At 41.5% G+C, this 15,939-nt stretch overlaps 1 protein-coding gene across 1 annotated transcript in view; it reads right to left on the bottom strand.

Moving 5' to 3' along the window:
- Positions 1–1,131: 1,131 nt before the first annotated feature.
- FNDC1 (fibronectin type III domain containing 1) overlaps positions 1,132–15,939 on the bottom strand; it is a 127,159-nt gene continuing 112,351 nt past the window's right edge. The window contains exons 16-20 of the mRNA XM_084625161.1: positions 14,156–14,235; positions 10,542–10,571; positions 7,309–7,470; positions 4,538–4,660; positions 1,132–3,045 (exon numbers count right to left, since the gene is read on the bottom strand). Of these exons, the coding sequence (XP_084481287.1) occupies positions 2,930–3,045; positions 4,538–4,660; positions 7,309–7,470; positions 10,542–10,571; positions 14,156–14,235 (511 nt within the window). The 3' untranslated portion in view covers positions 1,132–2,929. The remainder of the gene's footprint in view (positions 3,046–4,537; positions 4,661–7,308; positions 7,471–10,541; positions 10,572–14,155; positions 14,236–15,939) is intronic.

Raw genomic sequence — 15,939 nt, 5'->3', positions numbered from 1 at the left:
GAACAAACTCTCCAAGAACCTAAGGACCCTCACAAAGTCACCATCTTCCGATTCACCTGCAGGTGCACTTCTTTGATCTGCCTTCTTTAACAAGCACAGAGCAACATGTACATTAAAAAAAAACAAAACAAAAAACCCTACCAATACAAAACCCTACACTACACACCATTCACCCCTGGGGAGAGGATGAGAGAAAGAACTAATCACACATAACAGATATGCTTCAGGGTGCATAATGCACGAGACAAGGGCACTCATACTATAAGACTCTATATAAAATAGAACAGAACATACAACATGCAATTGCATTTTATGGGGTGAATTTTCTGCTGTGGTCCGACTTCTGCTGAGTGCAGCACAACAGCAGGAGTGGTAGGTGGCCAGTTATGGCCCTCTAATTCTCTGCCCCAAGTTAGAGGAGCCTAGGAGCTGCCCTACTGTGCTCCAGATGGGTTTGATCCTCTAGGGGATCATTCATCAGCTGGGAATTGCTAGAGTGCAGGGCACTCTGGCCAGTCTTTCTCCCCATACTTCCAATACAACCCTCACTGTCCACTAAGCTGGGGGCTGCAGAGAGGCAATGATGGAGTTTTCTCTGCATCCACCTGGGACTCTCTGCTCCAGGTGTATCTCCAACAGATAACTGAAGGAAGCAGATTGGGGCAGATAACCCACCCCATATGTTTGAATGATCTGAAATCACATTTCACAAGTGCTGCAGTCTATGAATGAGCAAACTGTAGCATCCATTTGGGGGGGGGGGTGGTAGCGGACTACCCATCCTTAGACAGGGGGCCATATTCTCAGCTAGTGAAACTGCACATAGCTCCTTTGAATTCAATAGTGCTATGTCCTTTTACAGAAGCTGGGGATATGGCCCATGATGTGGATGTACATCATACAGATTTAATACAAGAGAAAATCTATTTTGTTGTGGAACAACTCCCCACTCCCTCCACAAGTAACCCTATGTGAAATCCTGGTCAAGTTTGCACTTACATACACTTGCACTTAATACAAACTGGCACCTTCTACTCTTCCAAGTGTGCATTTGGGGCATCATGCAGCTTGATCCTGCATGTCAGACTACCTGGCGCAGACAACCAAAAGGGATGCAATTAAAAAAAAAGGAACAATATATCATACGTTTATTAGGGAAAGAAGCTATATTTAATCATTATATTTGGCACTGCATTGAAGCAAAACAAAATGTGAAAACAATTCAATGTTCAATCCCAGCACCACTGTGAAAATAAAAAGCTCTTTTAATAATCACTTTAGTTACTTTTCTCCCCATACATTTACAATAACTACAAAAAGCGGCTTATAAGATATTAGTCCTATATGGTATGTAAACTGGAATGAGAGTGACAGACGATCAAGAGGTTGAATTTGTCCCCCAGGAATATTGCTATTTTCCCAGGCCGTCAGAATGCTGGAGTCTTTTTTGAGGTGGGTAAAGGCTTATAAGATGCAACAGTGAAACAATATGGCCACAAAGGCTAAATCCCTTAGGGTCAGAGTAAACCTTAATGCTACATGAAGAGAAAGAGTAATATGGCAGGAGAAATTGCTTCTGATGCATAATGAAATTCTACATTACTGCCCACTTCCCAAATAAGGTTTGTATTCCTGGCTAAAAATCAGAAGCGCACCTCCCAGACACACCAGCTTTTGCTCCCCAACCTTTGATGGAAGACATGCTGTGTGGTCTGCCCTTCTGATGTGCTTTACAGAAAGACTGACGACTTTCATACTTCATTCACATGATGGACCGGAATCAGAGGAGTTCCGTGCTGCTCAAGCACCCTAGAGGTGTCTGTTTTGTTCAGAAAATAAGTTAAAACTTGTCTGCAAGTCCTGTGTTATCTCACTGTGCCTCCATTCACACAGTGAGACTTAATAACCTCACAAGGAATAAATAATACACAAAGATGATGAAAATGAATCAAACAAAAACTGAACTCAGCCTTTTAAATAGTACTGGACAGAAAGTTTAACTTAAATGTTGACACTCTGCTGATAAGGCACCTATGGTGGTTTATAATGCAATTTTAGTATAGGCAAAAAGATTTACTCCAATTAAATATCCAGTCCTTTGGTTTGCTAGAAAGCTGTCACAGATCTTTGCTCATTTATAAGAAGAACAAAGTTCTTTCCATGGTTAATATATTGTGCATAGTAAAATGTTTCATGGACTAAAAATCAGAAGACCTATTAATTAACAGCACCTTTTACATAAAAATCCCAACCATATTTATCTAGTGAACAAGAAAAACTCAGTTTCTCTATGTAGTACTTTGGACATAGAGAACTGTATTATATATATATATATATAAAAAAGCGAATTTACATTGTGACCTGGTGTTTAGTCCAGCAATGGGTGAACCCACCAGAGAAGTTTTAAGTATAATATATTGCCTTTGGTGAATGTCTAGTAACTTGACATGATTGTATAGTAAAACTCAGAAGCATGGAACTCCACCAGTTGTAAGTGATGGAGCATTCCATTAATAACAATGAAAAAGTGTTGGCATTCTATTAAGCAAGCACAGCATGCTTAGGCCATTCCCGGAGGATATATGCAACTTCCATGTTTTCATGGCCAGTAAAGTTTTAGGTTTCACTGGGCACTGGTTGCACCCATTACAACCACATCTCCATGCCTTTTAAGACCCACAGAAGGAAAGTAGGGCACCAAACTCAAATCCTGTCCCAAGTGGAGTGATCAAGCAGCACCACAGATTTCAGCTGAGAAAATGTGCACAGTATTTGGTTTGGTTGGGGTCTCTTGAGCAACTGGTCTTAGTTGGTTTCTTTCATGTTTTGTTCTTTTCCTAAACAACTGGTCACAGTCTTCCAGTACAAGTCATTTGAAAGGCAGGGTTGGTGCACTCTCCATACAATCTGCCGGCGGACTGCCACATGGTTACCATTTTCCTGGAATTGGCACGCCACACTCATACCAGCCCACATAGTAGTAAGGTGTTGTGTAACCAATGCGCCCAAATGACACAGGTTCCTGGCGATACTGGCGATAATACCCTGTTGGTGGAAAAATGGCAGTGGTTCGAGCCAAAGGCAAAGTAACTTGACAAATGACATCTTTGAAGTACAGAATATATGATGTATAGTATATAGCATACATAGAATTATCACAACAAAAGCTAAGGCATAGGAGCCACTTGTTAATCCCATGGCACTTCATGAGAAGTAGGATTGTTAGCTCTGATGGTTTAGCCTGCTTCAATTTTGAATGATTGCATTCTACCTACATATATTTCCTCTACAGTTCCAGTTGGATTTACTGTTCTAAATATCTAACTATTGTGTAACTATGCAGTCTCTGCTGTTAAAGAGCTTTTGCATTTCACTCCAAAAGGAGTCTGAATTTCAGTAGCAGGTGAAGTTATGCCTCTATATAAAATTTGCATATCAATTCAAGCTCATGAAGCACTTTGGAGTGAAAATGCCATAGAAATGTTCAAAGAGACTAGGTGGATGAGGTACTATCTATTATTGGACTACCTTTTGTTGGTGGGAGGGTTCAAACTTTCAAGCTACACAGAGCTCTTCTTCAGGTCTTCAGAGTTCTGTGTAGCTTGAAAGTTTGAACCCCACACCAACAGGAGTTGGTCCAATACAAGATATTACCTCTCCTATCTCGTGTCCTTCATATCCTGGGACCAACACAGCTACAATAAAACTGCAAATAAAAATATAAGGCATTATTGTATCTTACTGGGTTCAAGACAGGATTCACAAATATCATTTTTTATAACAAAGCAAGGAGGCAAAATTACATGCAGCAAATATAGAGTTAAATCCCACTTTTTTTTTTTAAACTGATGGCCCCTTTCCCTCATCTGTATAAAAAAATGTGACAGCACAAAGCATTAAAGACTCTCAACAGTCTTTCTGCATATTTTGTACAGTGGAACATCTGAAATGTTGATTCCTGTGGCAGTTGTACAATTTGTGTGTTCTACATCTCTGCTTCTTAGAGCTAGTAATGTACAGCTGGATTAACAATCCTTATTTTAAATAGAGAAGTGCAGTATTATTCTACGTCATCTACATAGAAGCGAATATTTCAGTTTCTTCACGGCAACCCAACCCTTAAAAAACAACAGCAAACAGCGTAAGATGAAAACCAAGAATGCTGAGTGAATGATTAACAGCAGTCTGTAGACCCAGGCTCTGAGACTCACTGCTGCAAGTTGTTTTTTTTTTTTTTTTTTTTTTTTTGCAGTGTAGACATACCCTAAGGGTTATTTGTATTTTCTGTTTTATCCAATAATTTATTTGCAGACTCATTCTCTTTGTCTGAACTTTCACAAGCTGTTGTGGTTTGCAAATTATTATACTAGGACATCACATGATACAGTCTCAGAATATGTGGTGTCCGCCTGGCTCCTAATAGAAGTGATATAAATGTAGACAGGGAGGCAGAAAACCTCTTAATTCTATATAGTGGATGAAGTGTAATTCCTCAGCTTTCACTTCAGCTTTCCTTTTTTTGTTTTTGTTTTTTTACCTTGTATGGTGGGCAAGGCTTCTACATATGACTGAGGCCCTGTTCTTCCATCCATGTGTGAATCCACAAACTGGCAGTGGTCCTCACCTTTCCCCCAGCTATCTCCAATGCCGTAGAATGTATCTGAAAGGTGACATAAAAGATTAGGACAGATATATATTGTTGTTTCAAATGGCCTTATCTCATCCAATGATGCTTTCCCACTTCCAGGAAAATAAAGATGGGAAAAAGTCAGATACTACAGAGATGAGCAGCAATATACCAGTAAATAAAAATATAAGAGGTGAAGAATGCTACATTTGCCAATAGGAATTAAGAGAGAGAAAAAACTTTGTAGTTTCATTAGGAACATTGCATCTGAAGAAGTGGTTTTTAACCCACAAAAGCTTTTGCCCAAATAAATCTGTTAGTCTTTAAGGTGCCACCGGACTCCTTGTTGTTTTTATTAAGAACATGCTATATGCTAGAATCATATGCTAGTATCATAGAATCATAGGCTCGAGAGGTCATCTAGTCCAGTTCTCTGCACTCATGGCAGTACTAAGTATTATCTAGACCATCCCTTGCAGGTGTATGTCTAACCTGCTCTTAAAAATCTCCAATGATGGAGATTCCACAACCTCCCTAGGCAATTTATTCCAGGGCTTAACTACCCTGACAGTTTGGAAGTTTTTCCTAATATACAACATAAACTGTCCTTGCTGCAATTTAAGCCCATTGCTTCTTTCCTATCCTCAGAAGTTAAAAAGAATAATTTTTCTCTTTCCTCCTTGTAACAACATTTTATGTACTTGAAAATTGTTACCATGTCCCCTCTCAGTTTTCTCTTCGACAGACTAAACAAACCCAGTTTTTTTTCAATCTTCCCTCATAGGTCATCATTTAATCATTTTTTGTTGCTTTTCTCTGGACTTTCTCCAACTTGTCCACATCTTTCGTGAAATATGGTGCCCATAACTGGACACAATAATCCAGTTGAGGCCGAATTAGTGTGGAGTAGAGCAGAAGAATGACTTCTTGTGTCTTGTTTACAACATTCCTGCTAATACATCCCAGAATGATGTTTGCTTTTTTTTGCAACAGTGTTACACTGTTAACTCATATTTCGCTTGTGATCCACTATGACCCCCAGATCCCTTTCCACAGTACTCCTTCCAAAACAGTCATTTCTCATTGTGCAACTGATTGTTCATTCCTAAGTGGAGTACTTTGCATTTGTCCTTATTGAATGTCATCCTATTTACTTCACGCCATTTCTCCAGTTTGTCCAGATCATTTTGAATTTTAATCCTATCCTCCAAAGCACTTGCAACCCCTTCCAGCTTGGTATCACCCACAAACTTTAAAATTGTACTCTCTGTGCCATTATCTAAATCATTGATGAAGATACTGAATAGAACCGGACCCAGAACTGATCCCTGCACAATCCTACTCAATATGCCCTTTCAGTTTGAGTGTGAACCACAGATAACTATTCTCTGGGAATGGTTTTTCAACCAGTTATGCACCCACCTTATAGTAGCTCCATCTAGGTTGTATTTCTCTAGTTTGTTTATGAAAAGGTCATGCGAGGAATATCAAAAGCCTTACTAAAGTCCCTGGAATAAGTAATTTATCAGAATTACAGTACAGATGATAGCAGAGGAAATTTCAGCAAGACCCATTATTTTAATTGGTTATGAGAAAGTAAAAATAGCCCCACACACCAGTATTGCTAGGTTGACAGAACTCTCAAATTTAAACCAGAAACTGTGAAGATAGGTCTCATATACAGGAGCTTTACTGTTCTGGTTGTTTGCATATTACTGTCATGGACCAGGATGTAGCCAGTCACATCTAGTGGTTAGGGCAGGAGTCAGGAGCCAGAGCTAGAGTCAGAGCCAGGAGTCAAGCCAAGGGTCAGAGCTGGAGCCAGTAGCCAGAGGTGGTGTGTAGCAGCAGGGATCTGGAACAAGGCAAAGTCCTATGTTGCAGGCAGCCTAGGATTTACTTAGTTCCTCAGAAAACTTCCTGTTCCTTGTTCTGGCTTACATAGCAAGTTTGAGCCAATTGGAGAGGCTAGATGTCTCCTCCAAATCAGGAGCTTTGTGGGCGGTGTCTCTGTTGAGCCAAGGTCCATCAGCCTACTCTCCCTGCTGGTACCAGCAAGCTGTCAGGTGGTGGCTGCAGTCTGAGGACTGCCTGGGACCCGCAGAGATGGGCATGAGAGCACAAGTCTTCACAAATACTTGTTTATACATGTTCTTGAAACAAGACAAATATTTTGCTAAAAGCCCCATTAAAACACTTTGAAAAGCCTAGGGGATAACCCCACTCAACATTCCCTCTCAATACAACCAATTGGTACGGCTACAGTTATATGACAGCCCTTGTTGAACACCTACCAGCTTCTGGATTTGCTCAAACAACTGCTGCACTACCATGTATCTAACCTGTTCAGAGTACAAGTCTCCTCTTTTATCCATTCTGTAGTTCTCTATTGTGTTTTCTGCAATTAATCCATGTGTGGACTTCCCATTATGACATCAGAAGTTCTGCATGAGTAACGAGCACAGAACATTTCAGAGAGAGCTGTATTATGATTAGAGAGTACAACTTTGCTTTCACTGTGCAAATTGCTTTAGGTTCCTATCCTTAGAAGCTAAATACTGTCATATGTGTATCCAAATTGTGCCATCAGTTTAGCCATGTACTCCTTTGATAGAGTCAACAAGTGATGGATACAGTAAGTGGAGGGGTGACAGCACTGTAAGAATAATCCCAAAACATACCTTTCAGGTCATCACTGAGGTAAATCTTGTACCTCAAAGAGTTGCAAAGAACCACTCCCACAAATTTTCGGTACCAAGTGCGTTTCACATACTGCTTTCCACTGCAGTCTGAGTAGGTGGGATCATATTTAAAAGTGAAAGGGATCCAGACGGGTTCACCACCTTAAAAAACCAAAATAAAATAAAAGGAAAAACCTAGAGGGTCAGTCTTATATTTCAGCATTTTATCAAGATGAACGTCCTGTTACAAGAAGGTACTGCGGCAGGTTAATAAACTACCCTTTTACTTTGAAACACCCGAGTTCAAAAATCAAATTTAAGTCTCAAATGAAATAAAATTGATGTCTTAGTCAAGTCCCTTCTGGACATTTGTCATGAATGTATTGTTAAAATGGTGTAAAATATGCTTACATATAGCATATTTATGTGGATCATAGATTCCTAGGCCAGAAGGGACTACTGTGATCATCTAGTGTGACCTCCTGTATAACACAGGCCATAGAACTTCCCCAAAATAATTCCTAGAGCAGCTCTTCTAGAAAATACATCCAACCTTGATTTAAAAATTGCCAGTAATGAAGAATCCACCATGACTCTCAGTAAATTACCCTCACTGTTAGGAATGTGCACCTTATTTTCAGTTTCAATTTGTCTAGCTTCAGCTTCCAGTCACAGATCACATTATACCTTTCTCTGCCAGACTGAAGAGCCCATTATTAAATATTTATTCCCCATGCAGATCATGTCAGAGATGGACAATTCCTATCCAATAATCAAACCCATCCTCTCTGCAAGGACCCCATGTGACAAGACATATTACAAAAGGGACCATGAATGTATCATGTTAGCTATCACAGACTTACAGGAGCACTCACTCTCTGTCTGTTTTAATTCAAACCACAAATGTGAAAAGATAAAACTGGACCACAAAATGTATGCTGAACAGTAAGAGATTCTATTTAACCATCCCATACCAAATTCGTTTTAGTGCACCTAGAACTGGGGTGTGGAGGAGTGGGCATCTTCAAACAATGGGTGGGCTTATATACAGTTCCATTGACCACTGCTGAAACACTTAGATGCAGTAGGTGTGCCCCCAGTTGCATTCATGCAGCCCCACTGATGTCAATGAGGTTGTATGGATGTGACTAACGGCCCGGTTTTCCTGGAACATCAGCCTTAGTTCTTATTTCCCTTGATTTTGTCCCCAATTCAGCAAGATACTTAAGCACAGAACTAATTTTAAACAGTGAACAGTCTCATTGCTTTCAGTTGGATGACTTCTAAACCTAAAATTAAACATAAGCCTAAGAACCTTGCTGAAATGGAGGCTATATGAGCATAGGTCAGATCCTAGCGCTATGTGAATGCAGTGTCTTGTGGTTTAACATTACACCTCCCCTCTCCTCCCCTCCCCTCCAGAAAAGTAAGTTTCATCACTAAAGAAGAGATGATGTGGAAAAAAATCTGCAATGGGTAACAGGTTTCAGTGTGAAGTAAAATCTGTTGCTGTTGTGTTAAAAAGATGAGATATGAAACCTAGAGGGCACTCTCTCTCTCTATCTCTCGTGTGATGTGCGTGTGTGTTCTGGGTGGAAAATTTGGCTTTCACCACAGGAGCTCAAGTTAAATCAAAACAGATTTGACACCAGCAAAAAAATTTTGCTCAGTCTCAAATGAACTAGTTTCTTCTTCACTACGTTGCAGTGGTTATAAGCTACCACTTAATAATTATGTTGCACAGGATCAATATTACAAATAATTGGTTGTTCCTTTATATTAAATAATGGAATCCACCTTCCTTCTAGAATGCTTTTGTAGCAATATGTATGCAAGATAAAACAGATATAAGCTTACAACGTGAAAATGTTAGTTTTCTTTCCTGTTATTTCCTACATCCTCTTTGGTTTTTTTATTGTGTTATTGGCAACTGTTAAGAATGAGAAGTATGTTTTAAAAAATGTCAATTTGTCTTTCTTCCTTTTACAAAGCACAAACATAGGGCCCAGTCTTGCAAACACTTGCACGGGAGTAACTTCTACACACATGAATAACCCATTGAATTAATCTGAATTGACCCTCATGACACTACTTAGGTATGTAAAGTTACTCAAATGCGTGTTTGCAGGATTGGGGCCATAAACGTCTCTATACAAATAAAGCAGTGAAATGGTCATTTCAAGAACAAAATATCATGAACAGAATGCGGTTAATGTTAATATTTTTATTCATCAACTTCCTGGCTATCATCAACAGTGCTCAAGAGAATCCTTACAACAGCTGCTCTGAAGTAGGCCATGTGGTTTTCAGAATATAATCAGAATGCCTTTGGAAAATTACCTTTATATTAAAACACCAGACCACTTTTGGAGAATTATCATTCAAGACACAATTCTATCCCAGGTTCTTAGTACATATTCTCCTTCCAAAAACCATGTTAACCTGCTACATCTCGTAAAGAAAACAATCCAGTTCCTACAGAAAGCAACCTTCACACTTGGAGATTGTATATCATGTCATTCCTCACTCTGCTACCTTATTTCAAGGACCCTGTCCCCAGGAGTGGGGTGATCACTGATAAATATGATAGGTGGTTTTCAAAGGACACTGTAGGAAAACCCAGTCACCATAGCTCCACTCCAGATTTGGTTAATAAACTCAGACTTTATTACTTACGAGTAAACCCCTAAGTGAAATCATTTACTGTTCATGTAGAGGTGGCCTTCAAACTTGGTCTCAGTGCCAGTAGGTTGTTCCCATACAGTCTCCAACGGACTGGTGTCTGGTGTCTTGGGAGTCCATTACTTGCACCTTTATCAAGATCCTGGAACAACCCACCTCTACCCAGCAGTCCTCAACTCAACATAGTAGTTAGAGACGGAAAGGAATGATTAAATAACTTAATCTAGCCTCATGAAAGTGCAGGATATAGTCTCCCAATAAAGGGTGTACCAGGTATAGAACAGGTTCTACACTTGATTTTAGCCTAACATAATACACTTCATTTACAACACTTCTTTTAAGAGGTAATTGGCTTCAAAAGCCTGATAAGACTGGAACACAGATTCTTGAGATGAATCAGGAGTTGGGAATTAACACAGTAATTTATATCACACGCCTCCCTCAAACTCTAATAGAAAGTAGTGTGTCATAGTGCCTAATTTTTACAATGCCCAGATTTGTTTCACAGGTTTTATAGACAATATCAAGAAAATATCAGCAGTGAGACTTACCAGGTGGTCTGACAATAAGCAGTGGATTATCTGTAAGAATGAAACAAAACAAAACAAAAAAAAAACAAATATTTTAGTGTTTTCTCTCAAAGACTAGTGTCTCCTAATGTTACAGTGTACTAGCTATCATGCAAGAAAGAAATATCAGCTTCAAAAAATAATTGTCTCTAGCTGTTTTCAGAACGCTGAAGATACGGGTTTGTCTCTTTTCAAAACAAATGGTGTTAAGTTATACCAATGTTTTTCACATTTGATGGCATGCACCTGCACTTGGATTATACCATTTATTCTGAAAGATGTTTAAACTGCAACAATTTTTTTTGTTAAAATTAGTAAAAAATATCCTCCGTTCAGTTAGCTTTTAAAAACAGACTTCTTTACTTCAGCCAATCAGAAACCAGTTTAATCATGCAATCTTTTAAAGGCATACGGTGTTTTTCTTCTCAATATTCTACCTCATAGACCAGTCAGCACCAGCCATCTATATAGGCAGGTCATTTTGCTAAATCCCTCATGTAGGTGCCTAAGTACCAATTTTGGGACCATTGTGATGCACATGCCCCCACCCTTCCAACCCTGTAGGTAGTTAAACCCCGCTAGGAACCTGCGTTTTCGCCCTCAAAGGTTCCTACGCACCTTCATTTCTGCCTCTGGGTATGTGCACTGGGCAAACTACGGCCTGCGGGACCCTCCAACCCGGCCCCTGAGCTCCTGGCCCGGGAGGCTAGCCCCTGGCCCCTCCCCCGCTGTTCCCCATCCCGCGCAGCCTCCGCTCACTGCGCCACCGGCGCAATGCTCTGGGCGTCGGGGCTGCGAGCTCCTGGGGCAGCGCAGCTGCAGAGCCACGGCCTGACCCGCCGCTCTGTGCTGCGCGGCGGCGCGGCTGCAGCACCACCAGCCACCGGTGCTCCAGGCAGCGCGGTAAAGGGACAGGGGGCAGGGCGGGTTGGATAGAGGGCAGGGGAGTTCGGGGTGGTGGTCCGGGGGTGGGGGTGTGGATAGGGGTTGGGGTGGTCAGAGGCGGGGAACAGGGGTGTTGAATGGGGGCAGGGATCCCGGGGGGGGCAGTCAGGAAGAGGAGGGGTTGAATTGTGTGGTGGGGGGCAGTGAGGGGCAGGGGTTCCAGGGGTGGTCATGAGACAGTGAGAAGGGGTGGTTGGATGGGGCAGGGGTCCCAGGGGGGCAGTCAGGGATGAGAGAAGGAGCTGGATGGGGTGGTGGGGGCAGTCAGGAGTGGGAGGTCTGGGGGCAGTCAGGGGACAGGGAGCAGGGCGGGGTGGATGAGGCAGGAGTCCCAGGGGGGCCATCAGGGGGCAAGAAGCAGGGGGGGTCAGATAGGGGGCAGGGGCCAGGCCATGCCTGGCCGTTTGGGGAGGCATGGCCTCCCCTAACCGGCCCTCCATACAATTTTGGAAACCTGATGTGGCCCTCAGGCCAAAAACTTTGCCCGCCCCTGCTCTAGGCATCTGGATGCCTATCTCCTGCCTAAGGCTCGGAGTGATGCATGAATTGGGGGAAGACAGCAATTGGCAGCCTAACTTGCCTGCAGGGCCCAACCTGAGCACGCTTAGTGGATTGAGCCCTGCAGGCGAGCTCATACAGAAAAGCCAGGGGAGGAGAACACGTCCCTTATAACTTTTAGCCCAGTGGTTAGGGCACTCAGTTGGTATGTGGGAGACCCCTGGTTCAAGTCCCTTCTCTGCCTGAGGGGGAGAGGGATCTGCCGCCTCTCAGATGCTTACTCTAACCCTCAGGCTACGGGACAGTCTCCTGGGGGGCTCCCTAGTCTCTCCTGTTGAAACTGTTCCACTCTGGCTCATTAAAAAAGAGTCATGGGAGCAGAGCCCTGGATCCTGGGTCTCTCACATCCTGGGTGAATGCTCTCCTGGAGAGGGTACAGAACTGAGAGCCAAAAGCAGTGATAGGCACCACCCTGAAGCCCAGACTTAGGCACCTGTATCTCTGTGGGCAGGTCTTCGCTACCCACCGGAACGGCGGGTAGTGATCGATCTATCTATCTATCGGGGATCGATTTATCACGCTCGTTTAGACACGATAAATCGATCCCCAAATGCACTCCCCATCAACTCCGGAACTCCAGCTCGCAAGAGGCGGAAGCGGAGTCGATGGGGGAGCGGCAGCGGTCAACTCGCCGCCGTCCTCACGGCCAGGTAAGTCGACCTAAGATATGCTGACTTCAGCTATGCTATTCGCGTAGCTGAAGTTGCGTATCTTAGGTCGACCCCCCCGCCAGTGTAGACCAGGGCTAAGAGAGGCAGGCTTACCACATACCCCCTCTTATTGGCATTTCCTATTTGCTAGCAGAGGCAACTTGACACTTAGAGTGCTGGCTTTAGTGGATCACAGTCTAAGGTGCTTATCTTTCCCCATTCACTGCACAGAGAGCCTATGCTCCCAACTCAGTTCTGTTCCTGCAGTTTTTCCACAGTGCCTAAAAATTAGGTGTCACAATGCTGAGCGTTACCATGCTTATGTCCCTTTGTGCATCTAGGTCTTAGCAGTTAGATAAAACAACAGGAGCAATTCTTTGTATCCATCATTGTGATTTATATTGTCTCTTGAATTGGCCTTTCTTCAGTGGAAGCTGCTTGAAGCCAAGGTACATGGTTATCTATTGTTTGGCAAAATTCCAGGGAACTTTCATTATTTGATGAAACAGAACAGCAGGTTACTTTCTTTCTCAGTGCATTCTGCAAAGCACTTACGAAAAGCTGTGGAGCTCTTTACTGTCCCATTGAAGTCAATGCTAAAAATTCGGCTTAATTTACAGTTGACCATGCAACATGCCTTTAAAATATCTGAATTCATTTCATAAGACCATTTACTTTATTATGCAGTTTTAGTTTGTTTTGTTTCTATAAACAGAACTTCCATTGATTTTAATGGAAGTTCTGAGGCAAAGACTGTAGGATCAAGTTAAATGGGCACACACAGAAGCAATGTATACCCATGTTGTCATAGGGCCAAAACCGGTGACCCTTGATGCCAATGGACATTTTGCTCAAATAAACTTTGCAGAATTTGGCCCCTTGTTAGTCAATAATATGACTGGCCTGCAGCTCAGTAGAAGAAATAAAAGTGGATAAAAATAGCCCATTGAGGATACTATTTTTATAGAGTATATTATCCTCCAACATTCTATTGGCATTAAAAAATTGGAGCAGATTTCATTAAAGAAGGAAAAGAGAACTGAAATTTGCCTGTTGGGTGGAACAATTGTTTGAAATGAGTACTTCCATCCCTTCAGCTGTTCACAATTAGAAAGCTAGTTTATTAAGTGTCTGGACAATCTATCAAAGATGTATTAAACTTCCTATTGCCTCCACACCACTGAGTATTAGCTATCTTTTCTATTTTAAATTTAACTTTCCATTCCCCCTAAAGTTAACTTCAGTTTCATTAAAACTTCCGATCACTTCAGTGACATGAAAGAGTAGTTACACTTTCTTGATTTTCTTGAAAACAAATGGTTTACCTGAGAATCTTTAAGCAGAAAAGTTCAACATCATAGTCATCACCATGGCTTTGGCCCTGGCCCTACCATACCAGTTACTAAAATCTCAACTTTAAATAAAGAAATAAGCAACACATACCAGATTCTGTGACAAATGTGATTGAAGAGCTAATAGGCCCATAACCATAGGGATTCTTTGCTTGGACTTTAAAATAGTATCTACAATAAAAAGAGGAATTGAGCAAGCATTAAAAGTAGTATTGATTCCCTGGTAACAACTCAGCTATAAAGACTACAAAGACGGGGCCAGAACTGCAGCTAATGTAAACTGGTGCAGTGCCACTGGGCAAAAGGCATCAGTGAGTTTAATGGAGCCATATCAATTTATACCAGTTGAGCACATATTCCTTTGTGACCTACATTTTCACATTAGTGAAAATATCCATGTTTGTTGAATAAAAATAAATAATCCAGGCTAATTATAGCCAGTTCACATCAAACAGTATGTTTGAAGGGAGCACTTGCCAAGAGGAATGGAATAAAAGATAGAAAAGTCACAAGATATGTTCTGATCTCAGTTACAGCAATGTAAATCCAGACTAAATCCAATGAGGTCAATGGCATTAACTCTTGATTTAAACTAGCATATCTGAGATAAAATTATGAATTTTTACATTTCTTTAGAAATGGTAGCATTTCTAGACGAGCAGTATTTGAATAATCCGAGAAAAGTTACATATGTTGAGTTATTAGTTTGTTATCAAAGCCCTGATTCAGCAAAGTACTTAAGAAAGTGCTTAACTTTAAGTGAGAAGTCCCAGTAAAATTCAAATGCTTTGCTGGATAGAGACTGGACTATTCAGCTGCTTAAAATTAAGCACATGCTTAAACATTTTTCATTTCATTAAAAATTTTTACAATGTTTTGGTTAAAAAAAACAACCGACGGCCCTTTTTCCTTTTCAGTTTTATGGTTCTTTGTTTTCTCCCCACTGTCTCTCCCTTTTTTTCCTTTTTATCCATTCTGCCACTAGAAAAAGGGGAAGGAGTTAAAAAGAGACAGAAGGGGGAGGGGGAAATCAAAAAACATTTTTTTAAATTAATAAGAAATTTTCAAATATTTCATGAAAAGTTTTGCAAAAACTAAAATGTTTCAAACGTTTTCATGGAACACACTTACCATTGTTTGACTAGCTCTCCTTTTGGGATGCTTTTCCTTTTCCGTGGACTCCCCAACATTGGGAGCAGTGCAACTCCAGTGCAAGCCAGTGCCTCCACACTGCCACAAATCTGGGGGCACTCTGTGGGCCAGAGTCATTGCTGAGGCAAACGTCATTGCTGAAGCATGTAGACCCATCAGATTTTTGGCTGGGTCCCGCCCGTAACCACCTATTCAGTGGAAGTGGGGAACCCCACATCCTGTACTCAGAGGTTGGGGTTTGTTACGGCAATGCTGTCAGGCACTTATACAGGATGCTAATCACAGGGCTGCAACTGCCAGAACTACAAGACCTGATGTTTGCAAATGCTAAGTTTCTGTTGCTGAAATGAAACTGAATGTCTGCTCTTCAGAAACAGTATTGCAAAAAGCAGGAGGCAATTTAAGTCAGTTACTAGGCAAAAATTCTAGCTTAAAATGCATGATTTTCATAAATGTGTATGTTAAGCTTCTTCTTTCCTTGCTGCTTGCTTTGTTCCACTCTTGCAAAAAAAAAAAAAAACAAAAAACCACCACAAACAACAACCACCAACCGACATCTTTAATGACCATAAGTGTTTGGCTCTTGATTTTGCATCTCATCCAAAAGTATCCAAAAGTAGCAAGTATCTCCAGAAGCACAGTGCCTCTTAAAACCATCTGTGACCAACATAACTGGGTCAGTACTTGCTCTGAGGGAAGAATGCCACCAAACCCCTGGATTAT

Source organism: Lepidochelys olivacea, assembly GCF_965140295.1.
Source record: "Lepidochelys olivacea isolate rLepOli2 genome assembly, chromosome: 3".
NCBI lineage: Eukaryota > Metazoa > Chordata > Testudines > Cheloniidae > Lepidochelys > Lepidochelys olivacea.
This window is presented reverse-complemented; position numbering and strand designations above follow the sequence as displayed.